Source organism: Carcharhinus amblyrhynchos, chromosome 4 (assembly GCF_965287045.1).
Source record: "Carcharhinus amblyrhynchos chromosome 4, sCarAmb.v2.hapA, whole genome shotgun sequence".
Lineage (NCBI taxonomy): Eukaryota > Metazoa > Chordata > Chondrichthyes > Carcharhiniformes > Carcharhinidae > Carcharhinus > Carcharhinus amblyrhynchos.
In genome coordinates, this window is record NC_137327.1 from 3,123,531 (window position 1) to 3,138,727 (window position 15,197).

General features: G+C 47.4%; 1 protein-coding gene across 1 annotated transcript in view; it reads right to left on the reverse strand.

Moving 5' to 3' along the window:
• The window catches only part of ca7 (carbonic anhydrase VII), a 31,636-nt gene extending 19,380 nt beyond the window's left edge, over nt 1–12,256 (reverse strand). The window contains exons 1-3 of the mRNA XM_080186680.1: nt 11,991–12,256; nt 10,541–10,738; nt 5,691–5,735 (exon numbers count right to left, since the gene is read on the reverse strand). Of these exons, the coding sequence (XP_080042806.1) occupies nt 5,691–5,735; nt 10,541–10,738; nt 11,991–12,030 (283 nt within the window). The 5' untranslated portion in view covers nt 12,031–12,256. The remainder of the gene's footprint in view (nt 1–5,690; nt 5,736–10,540; nt 10,739–11,990) is intronic.
• Between the last annotated feature and the right edge of the window lie 2,941 nt (nt 12,257–15,197).

Below are 15,197 nucleotides of genomic sequence, written 5' to 3' on the forward strand. Positions count from 1 at the left end.
CTCAGATGGCAAACATGTGGTTCAGAATAATGCCAACACTAGGAGTTTGATTCCTGCTCCAGCTGAGATGGACCTGGTTCCTGCCGCCACCCGCCACCTGCACCCCCCCAGCAGCACCACCCCCACCCCCCCCCCCCACCCCACCCCAACCCCCACCCCCCACGAGTGGAAAGGCCACCACTGACGAAAAATCAGAGTCAAGCAAACAGCCCAGGGTGAAGCACCAGCAGAGAATGAGCCAAGGAACTGCCTCTGGACAGAGCCCAGAATCTAGCTTAGTGAGGGGGGGGATAGAACATAGAACATTACAGCGCAGAACAGGCCCTTCGGCCCACGATGTTGCGCCGACCAATTGAAAAACAATGACCCTCTAACCTAAACCAATCCCTTTCCATCCATAAACCTATCCACGGATCTCTTAAACGCCCCCAAACTAGGCGCATTTACAACTGCAGCAGGCAGGGCATTCCAATCCCTCACCACCCTCTGGGTAAAGAACCTACCCCTGACATCCGTCCTATAACTACCCCCCCTTAATTTAAAGCTATGCCCCCTCGTGCTAGCTTTCTCCATCCGAGGAAAAAGGCTATCACTGTCCACCCTATCTAAACCTCTCATCATCTTATATGTTTCAATAAGGTCCCCTCTTAGCCGCCTTCTTTCTAACAAAAACAACCCCAAATCCCTCAGTCTCTCCTCATAGGACCTTCCCTCCATACCAGGCAACATCCTGGTAAACCTCCTCTGCACCCTCTCCAATGCCTCCACATCCTTCCTATAATGTGGGGACCAGAACTGCACACAATACTCCAAGTGCGGCCGCACCAGAGTTGTGTACAGTTGCAACATGACGTTGCGGCTCCTAAATTCAATCCCCCTACCAATAAACGCCAAGACACCGTATGCCTTCCTAACAACCTTATCGACTTGATTTCCAACTTTCAGGGATCTATGTACACATACACCTAGATCCCTCTGTTCGTCAACACTATTCAGAGTCCTACCGTTAGCCCTATACTCTACACATCTGTTATTCCTGCCAAAGTGAATTACCTCACACTTTTCCGCATTAAACTCCATCCGCCACCTCTCGGCCCAGCTCTGCAACTTGTCCAAGTCTCTCTGTAAACTATGACACCCCTCTTCACTATCTATGTCAAGGAGCATCTTAGCAGCAAGACAATGAATCATAGAATTTCACAGCGTGGAAACAGGCCCTTCGGCCCAACTTGCCCGTGCCACCCCTTTGTTACTAACCACTAAGCTGGTCCCAATTGCCCGCATCGAGGTGGAAAGAATCCAACAACTTAGGACCTTGGCAGCTAAAGACACAGCCACCAGTGGAGGAACAACCACAAATCAGGATAGCCAGAAAGTTGAGAATTCAGATCACAGCAGAGAGCAAAAAAATTTGCAGGGAGTGAAGGCCATTCAACCCATCTTGTCCACTCAGTGATTCCTTACTTACCCACCCTGTCCTCCCATCCCCCACCTCACTTGCTGATTATCTCAGAACCACGTCCATACATATACTGAGAAATAAATTAATGAGCAGTGTTGTTAATCACTCTGTAATCCTTAATCTAGATATCCAGTCTGTTGCTTTTAAATAAAGCTCCCCATTGATTCAAATCAGGGAGGAAGGCACAATGGGAAAGCAGAGACGAATTCTCTCCCATTGTTACCTGTCCTGTCCAAGGTTAGGAACAAGACTGAAAGTGGCAATGGAGCAGGATAGAAGCACTGTGGAGTCAGCACAATTTAAATTCACCAGAATCATACCATTGCCTCCACAGGTAAATTAAGGGAATACAGGTTTGCTAGAATTTGAGGGGCTGAATGGCCTCCTTTTTTACCGCCCTGTGCTGCAGAAACCAGCCAACGTGGGCTCTCTTCCCTTTACTGAAACTGGTACAAGAGTTACAGCTGAATAATTTATACACAGCAAGCGCCAAGTTGGCAGAAGTTTCATTTCAGTAATTTGATTCACTCAGAGTCCCACCATCTCATTGTTCATTTTACCGGGCTCTCAGAAACAAAGCGCTGCACTTAAAAAAATATTTCCATTGAACCATGAACATACTAATCATGTAGACTTTGGATTCGACAACTTGTATTTATATAGCGCCTTTAATGCCCTGTTAGAGCAGGTGGCAGAAAGCTGAGACATAGCAGAAGGTTTTAGAATCCCTACAGTGCAGAAGGCGGACATTCAGCCCATTGACTCTGCACCAACAATAATCCCACCCAAGCCCTATCCCAGTAACCCCTCATATTTACCCTGCTAGTCCCCCTGACGCTAGGGTTAATTTAGCATGGCCAATCAACCTAACCCGCACATCTTTGGATTGTGGGAGGAAACCGGAGCACTTGGAGTTGACCCACGCAGACACAGGGAGAACGTGCAAACTCCACACAGACCTGGAATCGAACCCGGGTCGCTGGCGCTGTGAGGCAGGAGTGCCAACCACTGGGCCAACCTGCTGTTTTAAAGAAAATAGGGGAGATAGCAAAGTGGAAAGATTTGGAGAGGGAATTCGAGAAAATGAGTAAAGAGATGTTTAAACAATGGAAATTTATCTAAACAGCCAGCACGGATATGATGGGCAGAATGGCCTGCAACCCCCCCCCCCCACCCAATCCCCAATCCACCCCCCTCCCCCACCCCCACCCATCACTGAATGCTTGTTCCCAACTTCTGGATCAACACAGTTTAGGGATGAACTGGGAAGGATGGACAGATCCTCAAAGTGCCAGAAATAGGAACCTGAGAAGATAAGGCCTCTTCATTCATCATCACATTGACCAACAGATAAAACCCAGACACTCTGTGTTTGCTTTGAAATTCAAACCCCGTGAACAAGGCTCACTACATCTTAACCCTTAACATCTGAACAAAACGCTGGTCTACAGTTCCAGCAAGCAATTAGAAAAGCTAATAGAACATTATCACTTATTGTGAGGGGAATTGATTACAAGAGTAGGGAGGTTATGCTTCAGTTACACAGGGCACTGGGGAGAACACAGCTGGAATATTGTGTACAGTATGAGTCCCTTTATCTAAGGAAAGCTGTAAATGCATTAGCGGTTCAGAAAAGTTTACTAGATTAATACCAGGAAGGGGTTGCCTTATGAGGAAAGGTTGGAGAGGTTCACTTTGTATCTACTAGAGTTTAGAAGAATAAGATGCGACTTAATCAAAATCTTTAAGATCCTGAGGGATTTTGGCAGGCTGGATGTGGTAAAGATGTTTCCCCTTGGGGGAGAATCTAGAACTAGGGGTCTCTGTTTAAAAATAAGGTTTAGAAAGGATAGCAGGACTGGAGGACACAGCCTCAAGATAAGGGGGGGGCAGTTTAGATCAGAGTTGAGGTAGAACTTCTTCACTCAAAGGGTGGTGAATCTCTGGAATTCTCTGCCGTTGAAGTGGTGGAGGCTGCCTCGTTGAATATATTTAAGTCACAGGTAGATAGGTTTTTGATAGACAAGGGAATTAGGGGTTATGGGGAGAAAGTGGGAAAGTGGAACTGATCCACTTCAGATCAGCCATGATCTTATTGAATGGCGGGGCAGGCTCGAAGGGCTAGATGGCCTACTCCTGCTCCTATTTCTTATGTTCTTATGACCCATTTCAGACAGAAGCAAAGAGAACTTTTCTCTCTCAGAGGGCGGCGAGTCTTTGGAACTCTCTTCCTCAAGAGGCAGTGGAAGCAGAATCTCTGAATATTTTTAAGAGAGAATGAGATAGATTTTTGATTAACATGGGGGTAAAAGGTTATCGGGGGATAGGCGGGAATGTGGGGTTAAGATTACAACCAGATCAGCCATGATCTTATTGAATGACAGAGCTGGTTTGAGGGGCCAAGTGGCCTCCTCCAGCCCCTAATCTGCATGTTTGTAATCCTTTGGGAACCTAATTACCGAACAACGTTGTCAAATTAAAATCAATTCCCTATCCTCCTGCCAACTACCTCCTGCCCCTCTCCCAGTAATTCAGTGCCAGGGTACAGCCCACTGCAGGAAAGACCCTCCCGTATTTCTGTCACTGGACAGGTGTGACCTTTGCAATGGGCAGCACCACCAACTCAATTCTTCCTCCGACACTTAAACAGTTTTATTCCAACTGAGCCTTACTGAGGGGCTTGAAGAATAATTAGTCAGCAACGGGGATGGGAAATGCCAAGACTCAATGTCATCCCCACTTACATTCGCTCAAAGCTAGATAACAAGTTTTGACAGGCTCGATCCGAAGAATTGTGCACCAGGTTATGGTAGTGTATAGATTCAGGGATACTCATTCATGAGACCCTGGGAGGAAATCCATCATCATTAAACGGAGTTCCCATCTCTCCCGGACTGGCCTGGAGTTCCCAGCAATTAAAAATTAACCAGCAGACTTGGTTATGGGCAGGAGGAAGATATTAGAAAATTTAAAACATTGTTTTGTTTCTTTGATCAGTTGTGGGTGACACGGTGGCATAATGGTTAGCACTGCTGCCTCAACAGTGCCAGGGACCCAGGTTTGATTCCCGGCTTGGGTCACTGTCTCTGTGGAGTCTGCACATTCCCCCTGTGTCTGCGTGGGTTTTCCCCCTACAGACTGAAAGATGTGTGGGTTAGGTGCATTGGCCGTGCTAAATTCTCCCTCAGTGTACCCGAACAGGCGCTGAAATGTGGTGACTAGGGGATTTTCACAGTAACTTCATTGCAGTGTCAATGTAAGCCTGCTTGTGACATTAACAAAAAAAGCTTTAAATAACTTTAGAAGAAACTTTATTAGAGAGAGGAACAGCCAAGGAAACTGCTCGCTTTCTAATTGGCTGCAGGGAGCCAACGATTGACATGTAGAGCAACCAATGAAACAGAGTGGGGGAGGGGCAGCACGTAACGAAACATTTGTGAAATTATTCATGTGGTTAATACAGGACTCCAGATCCGCACTCAAATCTCAGGCTCCATCTGTAGCTTTGGCTGAATGAGTTGATCTGGGAAAGGCCAACAGTTGACTGTTCCTCTGACATTGGTCCAAGGCAGTCCTCTCCCCCACTGAGACAGCAGCACTCCCTCAATCCTGCCCCCATTCCTCCCTTGTGCTCCCTCTGATGAGGTGGCACTCAGTACTCCCACCTCTGGCAGTACAGCGTGCCCTCGGTGCCAGCCCAGCACTGCCTCGGTACCGCCCACCCCACCCCGAACAGTGTGACGCTCCCTCTGCGATTAGCAGCCAGATGATGTGCTCAAAGTGTCTGGAGTGGGACTTGAACCCACAGCCTCCTGACTCAGAGGGAATGTACTACCCACTGAGCTACAGCTGCTGTGTGTTTGGATCGATTTTCTATTGAAGTAGAGTCTGTCTCTGCTTTCTGACCAGTTTATTGTGCTCAGAAATTCATCAACAAGGAACAATGCCGAGTCCTTTACTGCAGTTCCCTGTACTCTGGTCAGCTGTGTCGCTCCATCTCTCAATGATAACCCACAGCCTCAGTCCTGTAATTTGCCACTACATTTAGCTCAAGAGGTTTGCTCAAACCGCGTTAGTGAGTGACAGATTAAAACCCAGGCCAAGAGATCGAAATCAATGTCAGACCTCCCACTTCACTGTTTATATCAGCTGAAGCTTTTAATTAAACTCCGAGACATGTAACAACCACACTTAATGACAGTTGATCCTTAAAGTGGCTTCTGATTACCTGGGACTGCGTGTCTGCTGCTATTTCCACCATCTCCCTTCGTCACTGAAAATAATAAGTCATGTTTAGATTGGCAAAGGCACACAGTCTAGCATTATAGACTAGCACAATTGGACTCACATATGGCGATCTTTAAAGCCTGGGGAGGCATCACAAATCAAAGGCTGCTGCTTGAATAGTGTATGTGCCTGTGTATGTGACCGCAGAACCACAGGGCAGCGCAGTGGCACTGTGGTTAGCTCTGCTGCCTCACAGCGCCACAGACACAGATTCAATTCCCGGCTCGGGTCACTGTCTGTGCAGAGTTTCCACCTTCTCCCCGCGTCTGTGTGAGTTTCCTCCGATAGTCTGAAAGACATGTTGGTTAGGGTGCGTTGACCCAAACAGATGCCAGAGTGCAGCGACTCGGGGAGTTTCACAGTGACTTCATTGCAGGGTTAATGTAAGCCTTACTTGTGACTAATAAATAAACTTAATTTTCAGAATCCCTACAGTGCAGAAGGAGGCCATTTGACCCATCGAGTCTGCACTGACCATAATCCCACCCAGGCCCTGTTCCCATAACCTCACATATTTACCCTCTAATCCCCTGACACTAGGGTCAATTTAGCATGGCCAATTAACTTAGCCTGCACATCTTTGGACTGTAGAAGTAAACTGGAGCACCCAGAGGGTACCCACGCGGACATGGGGAGAACATGCAGACTCTGTGCAGACAGTGACCCGAGGCCAGAATTGAACCCGGATCGCTGGCGCCATGAGGCAGCAGCGCTAACCACTGTGCCACCCATGTGCGTGTTTCAGTGTAGATATCCCAGATCTGCTTCATGACCCACTCCCTCCATCAGTGACAGCCACGTACACCAACTACAAGGGGCGCTGCAGAAACTTGCCAAGACTCCTTTGACAGCACCTTTCAAACCCTTCACCTTTACCACCTAGGAGGACAGGGGTCAGGGGGCATGGGAACACCATCACCTGCAATGTGATTGTAATTTTGAAATCTTAGATTTACAAAAACAGATTATAGTTCATTTATCAGGAGAACGGCAGTCAGTGTTAGCTGTGGCCTTGACTGTGTAATATATCGTGCTGCCATTTCTAAATGAATAATTAACTGGCAGAAGATTGCAGGAGAAGATTTAACCCTTGCAACACCACATTCTGCACCCTGGATCTGTCACTTTCCTCCCTCTAGAAACTTGAGAACATTTTACCCAAAACTTATTTGGCTTTAGATTTACATTTTCTGTCTGCAATGATCTCATTTGGTAATAACTTAAATTTCTACACATCTCCTCAGGCAAGAAGGAGACCAACACCTGCAGAGAAGCAGCTGGAGCTGAAACTGAACTGGATCCAGCCGTATAAATACTGTGGCTACAAGAGCAGGTTAGAAGTTAGGAATGCTGCGGTGAGTAACTCACCTCCTGACTCCCCAGAGCCTGTCCACCATCAACAAGGACCCAAGTCAGGAGTGTGATGGAATATTCCCCACTTGCCTGGGTGAGTGCAGCTCCAACATCACTCGAGAAGCTCAACACCATCCAGGGCAAAGCAGCCTTAATTGGCACCACATCAATAAACATTCAATCCCTTCACTACTGACACTCAGTGACAGCCATTTTTGCCATCTATAAGTTGCACTGCAGCGACTCACCAAGGGTCCTTCGACAGCACCTTCCAAACGCATGATCCCTACTATCTAAAAGGACAAGTGAGGCAGATACATAAGAATATCTGAAAGTTCCTCTCCAGAGCATTCACCTGGAAATACATCGGCCATTCCTTCATTGTCGCTGGGTCAAAATTCTGGAACGCCCTTCTGAACTGTGGGTGAACCTACATCACAGCGACTGCAGTGATTCGAGAAGACAGCTCGCCACCACCTTCTCAAAGGACAATTAAGGTTGGGTGATAAATGTTGACCTAGCCAGCGATGTTCCCAACCCATCAACGGATAAAAAAAACAGTTGAGTGAGGAGGAAAGACGTAATGATGTCAGGGCGAAGGAGGGTTAAATTATGAGTACAGGTTTCATAGACCAGGTTTGGGAGAGTTTAAAAGATTAAAGCATGAACTAATTAATATGATTAAAGAGGAGAAAGAGGGAGAGAAATTATTTGGTTTGGTAACAAAGGGATAGAGTCTCAAACTGGTGGCGGGGGGGGTTAGTGGGTGATGTAAGAAAGCATTTCTTTACACTAAGGTAAGTGGAAATGAAGAACTTCCAAACTTCTGAGGTTGGGGGAATGGGGTGTCAATGGAAAATTTTCAAACAGAGATTAATATATCTTTGCCAGGCAAAGGTAGTAAGAGATTATGGAGCTAAGGTGGAGAGATGGAATTAGGAAACAGTTCAGCTATGATCTAACTAAACAATCAAACAGGCTCCAGGGGATGAATGGCCTTCTCCAGTCAAAGAGGGAAAGTGGCGGGGGGGGCGGGGGTGGATTCAGCAAAGGGAAACTGCATTGGCCAAGGGCACGCAGAGAGGAGATAGCTGTAATCGGAACTGCAGTACCACCTGGAACATTAATCTACTGACCTGTCCCGCAATATTGGGGCTGAATTTCAACTGCCCGGTGAGGCAAGATAGCAACAGATTTGCTATAGAATGGAGCAAAGCTTACCACTGAGGGAAACAAACTCTGCTCACATCATCAGCACCCACTTCCCAAGAATAATTTTTTCTAAAATACGCAGAAAATCAAAATTTCTACACATCTGTCTGGCCTTTCGCTTGATAGATGCGTTGTTGCTTTTTGACAGCATCTAGTCACTTGCTGATCAATCCTGTGCTTTTTTTCCCACATCTAAGGAGCACTTTTTGAAGTGTCGTCAGTGTTGTGATGCAGCAGCCAGTTTGGGCACAGTAAGCTCCCACTAACCAACAGCAAACTACTATGTCCAAGGAACACAAAGTGAGTGTGCAGGTACAGCGAATGACCAGGAAGGAAATGTCACATTCGCCTTTGATTCAAGATGTCTGGGGTACAAGAATAATTAACTCTTGTTACATTTTCATGAGCTTTAGTGAGATCACACCAGAAATACTGTTTTGGTCTCCATATATAAGAATATACTTAGGCAGTATAATGAAGGTTCACGAGAAGGCCTATGATGAAAGGCTGAAAAAATTGGGCCCATGGTCTCTGAAGTTAATAAGAATGAGAGGGGATCTTGTTGAAATATGTAAGATTCTGAAGGGGCTTGGTAGGGTGGGGGTGGAGAGATTATTTCTCCTGGTCGGGGAATCTAGGACACAGTCTCAGGACTGGGAGCTGGCTGTTTAGGATTTAGAGGAGAACTTTCTTCAGTCAAAGGGTTGTGAATCTTTGAAACTCTCTACCCAGGGGATTGTAGATGCTCCATTGTTGAACAAATTCAAGCCGAGACAGAGATTTTTGATCTCTTGGGGAATTAAGGGATCTGGAGAGCGAGCGGGAAAATGGAGTTAAGGTGGCCATGATCATTGAGTGGTGGAGCAGGCTCAGGGGTCAACTCCTGCTCCTGTTTCTTACATCCTTCCTACAGCAATCAAAGGAACTAATATTTTTTTCAAGGTGACTTTGGTTGAGTGATAAACAATGGCTATGACACTTCCAGGGGCATTGAGAAACCTTTAGTGGGCACTGTAGGGGCTTGATTTAACAATGCAAAGCCAACACGTTCACCTCCGACAGTGCAGCATTCCCTCTGTACTGGCATTGGGAGCATCGGCCTGGAACTTGTGCTCCAGTCTCTAGGTTGGGATTTAAAACTCTGACTCACCAACAGACTCAAACACTGAACAACCATCTGAATTGTTTCAACTTCAAAGTGAAGGTCAAAGGTCCTTCGGTGTTTGTTGGCTTCCTCACCCATTAGTCAAAGAAATGTTAATGCTGCCACTGCACCATTTGTTACCATCGAGCTTGAGAACATAATCCAGGCTGACATTCCCAGTGAAGCACTCACTGATTATCAGAGGAGCCAGCCTTCAGATTAGACATTACACCAAATGCCCTATCAACCTTCTCTAGAAGAGGAGGGGGGGAGGAGTTTACCCCAATGTTCTGATCCAAATTAATGCCTCAACCATCATAAAGTAATCTGGTCATCATCATGTCTGTGGGAACTTGGCTGCCTCATTTCACTACATTACAATTTAAAAATATTGCGCTGGAATGTCCTGAAGTTAGGACAGTTACTGCAGAAACGCAAGTTAGGTCTGTCTTTAGGCAATGGCGTCAGCTCGATGTTTGTCTGGGGGTCTCTGGAAGTGGCCCACACCCCTCCCCCCTTTGCAGGAGTTCCACGTTTGTCAATATTTACAGGAGGTTTGTTGGCACACACACAAGTTAAAGCCACAAACATTTGTGGAATAGGGATGTTAGTCTGTGATGCCGTCACAACCAAAGAGAAACAGGCGCAGAAACCAAGCTAGTTAAATATAGGTCAACCAGTTCCCTACTGTATTTCATCAACCTTATTATCAGTCTACACACAATACCCACTGCAGAGATACAGCAAGATTAATCTCATCTGTTTGGTGTAAAAGATACAGTGACACAGTTTTTGAAAAGTGCAGAAAAGTTTCTGCAGGCCAATATTTCAGTGAAAGAACAGATTCTCTGGTTATTAGCACATGTAATGGGATCTTGCTGTGTGCAAACTGACTGCTGCTTTTCCTATATTAAGATAGCCACCAGGCTGGAAAAACATCTGATTGTCTTTAGGATCGTGAATGCTGCAAGTTTCTTCCTTAATATAGAAACATTCTGATGCCCTCGCCTCAGCCCCCTCCTCCCCTCAGCCTCCTCCTCCCCTCAACCCCCTCCTGCCCTTGGCCCCACACCCTTGCTCACCTGTCTTATCATTGCAGTCCTCGAACTCCACCATGACCGAGTGGCCATTGTTGCAGATGGACAGGGAGGTACAGGCACTGTAGGATATGGAGATTGGCGCAAGGTTGGCATCATAGACCGCCTGAGCAGGCACAATGTCGATAGGTGACTGCCGATCTCCCTCTGCGAACGGGAATTGCTTGTGCCAGTTCAAGGGACCTGGAAGAGAAAACAGAATTCAGTGAGGTGGAAGGGAGCCATTCAACCCTCCATGCCCGTGCTAGCTCTTGGAACACGCTGCCCAATTAGCACTGACAAGGAGCTACCCAGACTTTCTCTGCAGATCTTCTCAAATGGGACTGGCTAAGATTTTCAGACATTTTCTGTTTTTTTTCCCCGATTCCACCGTATTTTGCTTTTATCCAATTGATCTTGCTCTCTTTCTCCTTGAGCCCTGAAATATTTTCTTTTCCAAGTTTATTTCCCTCCCTGGTGGCCTTTTCTGTGAGTTACATTCAGAGTCCAATTTGACCATAGATAAAAACAAAATACTGCAGGTCACCTAAGTGACTATTAATGGGTGCTGTTAGCACCATTCTCAGCCTTTATCACCACCATTTACATTCCCTTTATGTCAATGACATCTCGGTTAATTACATCCCCCCCCCCCACCACCACCCTTACAGTAAAAATCTTGTCCTATTTTCTTTGTCCTTAGCCCTGACGAAGGGTCACCCAGACTCGAAACGTTGGCTCTATTCTCTCACTGCTGAGATTTTCCAGCATTTTCTGTTTCATATCCCAATTTGCCCATGGTGGGTGGGGGGTACCTGCGCCACAGTCCAGTGGCACCCAGTTCCGAGCGCTGATTAGCTGTGTCCAATTAGTCTTACTGCATTATATCTTTCCTTGAAATGTTTGTTTAGAATATTTCTCCAATTGCCTTTCGAAAGTTCAGGCTGAATCGGCTTCCACTGCCTTTGTTGGCAGCACCTTCCAGCTGGCGTTAAAAAAAATCTGATCTCCCCTTCTGGCTGGCTTTGCTGATGATTTTAAAATGTGTGTCCTTGTGGTTACTGACCATTCTGCCAGCCCTTTCCGCTCATTTACTGTTACAACCAGCTGGTTGGTACCTTTCAGCCTAACTGCAGTCGAGCCCACACACACACAGCAAGCTGCGAATGTACCTGAGACACGGGGAGGGATCGTTCATCACAACCAAATACAATTAAACACAATCAAACTTCCAATACTACAATCCCAGTCCTTCAGGTATTCACAATCCCAGTTCCTTAGCTGCTGTATCGAAGTAAAGGACAATGTAGCAATCTGCGATGCAGGATGTATCCAGAGACATTAACTGTGACATTTCCATGTCGCCACTGCGGCAAGGTGCTATTTCACAAGAGTTGAGAGATTCGAATGAAAAGAATTGTTTTATTAAAAAATTTTTTAAAAAGCTACTGCTCACCATCCTCATGTCCGTAACCCCAGCAGTTCTGTTCACTCATTGTCAGCTGGTGTGGGTGGGTTTGGGTGAGAGGTTCCTGTCCGAGGTGTCTGTGCCTCTCACCTGCCCGCTCATTGATCTGAGGGAGGGAGGGAGGGAGGGAGGAGGGAGGCAGAGCGTGGAGGAGCACACAGCCCTTTCCCAGTGAAGGGGAAACCAGTTCTGCAGATTGCACAGCTCATCAGCGCCTCTTCCCGATGCTGCTGCCTGGCTCCCCGCTCTCCGGCGCTGTCAATCAGCCCGTGTCCCCGGGGAGGAGCTGCCGGCTCTGGAGTGGGACACGTCCTCCCCCCCCCCCCCCCAAGTCCTGTCCCGTCCCGCAATCTGGGGAAACTTGCTCCGAGAATGAAGCAGCGTTAGCCAGGCTGTCTGGAGACCCATTCTCTTAGCAAACAGTTTCATTTCAACAGCCAGGGCTAAAATTAGCCAAAATATGTTTCAATATTTCTTAACACAATCACGTGTGTGAGAGACTGTTTAACATCCTCTCCACGCACCATCTGAATAGCTACTTTCCTGAGGAAACAAATCACTTCATTTTTTAAATCTTCATGTGTAGTTCCCTAAGAGAGAGTCAGGCTCCATCCCCTGCTCCCAGTTTGCTGCTACCTGTCCGTAAATTTCGGCACATTTTTGTGTCAATTAGACACAGTTTATGCCACATGTATTTTTTAAGCTCCGGTATTGAAGGGGAACAGCCTCTAGTTTCATGTTTAGTAAGCAGAACACGCAGAAACCGCAGTTATTGGAGAGTGAGAGAGAAATGCAGCTCTCCTTAACCCTTTCACATCCTACCCCTGTACAGGGCACTGGTGAGGCCGCAGCTGGAGTACTGTGCGCAGTTTTGGTCACCGCACTTGCTGAAGGATATTTTGGCCTTGGAGGGAGTGCAGAGGAGGTTTACTAGGCTGATACCAGAGATGAGGGGGTTGGACTATGAAGAGAGACTAAATAGACTGGGTCTGTACTCGTTGGAGTTTAGAAGGATGAGGGGAGAATCTTATAGAGACGTATGAGATAATGAAGGGGATGGATAGGGTAGAGGGAGAGAGATTCTTCCCACTCAGAAAGGATAGCAGGACTAGAGGGCACAGCCTCAAGATAAGGCAGGGGGGGGCAGTTTAGAACGGAGTTGAGGAGGAACTTCTTCACTCAAAGGGTGGTGAATCTCTGGAATTCTCTGCCCGTTGAAGTGGTGGAGGCTGCCTCGCTGAATATATTTAAGTCACGGGTAGATAGGTTTCTGATAGACAGGGGAATTAAGGGTTATGGGGAGAAAGCAGGAAAGTGGAACTGATCCACTTCAGATCAGCCGTGATCTTATTGAATGGCAGGGCAGGCTCGAAGGGCTAGATGGCCTACTCCTGCTCCTATTTCTTATGTTCTTATGACTCTGAAGGAAGTTGCAGGCGACGGTGCAGAGGGACCTCGGGGTCCTTGTGCATGAGTCGCAAAAACCCAGCCTGCAGGTGCAGCAGGTGGTCAGGAAGGCGAATGGGATGCTGGCCTTCATAGCGAGGGGGATTGAATATAAAAGTAGGGAGGTCTTGCTGCGGCTGTATAGGACATTGGTACGGCCGCAGCTGGAGTACTGTGTGCAGTTTTGGGCGCCGTACTTACGCAAGGATATTTTGGCCTTGGAGGGAGTGCAGAGGAGGTTTACTAGGCTGATGCCAGAGTTGAGGGGGTTGAACTATGAGGAGAGGCTGAATAAACTAGGCTTGTACTCGTTAGAGTTTAGAAGAATGAGGGGAGATCTCATTGAGACGTATAAGATGATGAATGGGATGGATAGGATAGAGGTGGAGAGACTCTTCCCGCTCAGAAAGGATAGTAGGACTAGGGGGCACAGCCTCAAGATAAAGGGGGGGTGGTTTAGAACGGAGTTGAGGAGGAACTTCTTCACTCAAAGGGTGGTGAATCTCTGGAATTCTCTGCCCGTTGAAGTGGTGGAGGCTGCCTCGCTAAATATTTTCAAGACGCGGGTTGATGGGTTTTTGATAAGAGAGGGGATTAAGGGTTATGGGGAGAGGGCGGGAATGTGGAACTGAGCCACGACAGATCAGCCATGATCTTATTGAATGGCGGGGCAGGCTCGAAGGGCTAGATGGCCTACTCCTGCTCCTATTTCTTATGTTCTTATGTTTGTTGGGAAGAAAAGGGAACGATGGCAGTTGGGGTACGGAACGGGCAGAGAGACAACAAACAGTCATGGTGAAGATGTAAGGACCTCAAGGAGGCCTGTGAGGTCGGCCTCTTGGAGTATGAGATCCTTGATTGAGATAATGATTGCCTGCCTGGGGTGGGGGCGGGGGTGGGGGGGGGGGGGGGTGGTGGCAGGCAGAGTACCTCCTCGTGAACCTGCTCCTGGGCCTGGAAAAGCTTGCCATCTACAAGTCCAGGAAGCGGGCGACCAAGGGTGTCATCAGACCTCACTGTCTGCCCCTTACTGTGGCTATATTCACTGCTGGGTCTCTCTGGAGAGGGAGTATGCAGTGTCCGAGGGCACTGTTGACACCTTCCATGCTCGCTGGGCACCGCAGGGACTGGGGCGCATTGACGATCCTCCTAATCACATTTTATTCAATGTTTTAAGTTTCCTTTCCACTTTGTCTTGTGTTCCAGGCAGTTCTCCTCCTTCTGGGAACTGTCCCTTTTAACATTCCCCTCCGTTCATTTGATTTAGTTTATTTAATTGGTCTAAAAGATTGGTAATGGTTGCCTGTCCAATCAGGGAGTCTCATCTATATATATATTGAGGAGTGTCAGGGCTCCTGACACTCTGGATTCTGACTGTGACCCTGAAGCACTCTTAGGAGTGGAGATAAGTTTGTAAATAAAGGGAATCTGAGTGAAGGGTACCAGTCTCTAAGGAGTTATTTCGGAAGGGGAGTTTGTCAGACTGCAGGATATTTTACACTGGGCTTCACCACAGCTGGCTGCTAGCACCCCTGCTTTTCCTCATCCATACAGACTTGGAAGTACAAATGTTTCCAAACGTTTCAGATGATAAAAAGCTTGGGAAGTATTCTGCCCTCCAGGACAGGTGGAATGGACAACAGGTGACAAATGAAACTTAAAGCAGAGAATAAGGAACAGGAGCAGGATTGACCACAGCCCTCCCCCTCCCCCCCCCACCCCCCACCCCCACCCTGCACTGAGCACCCC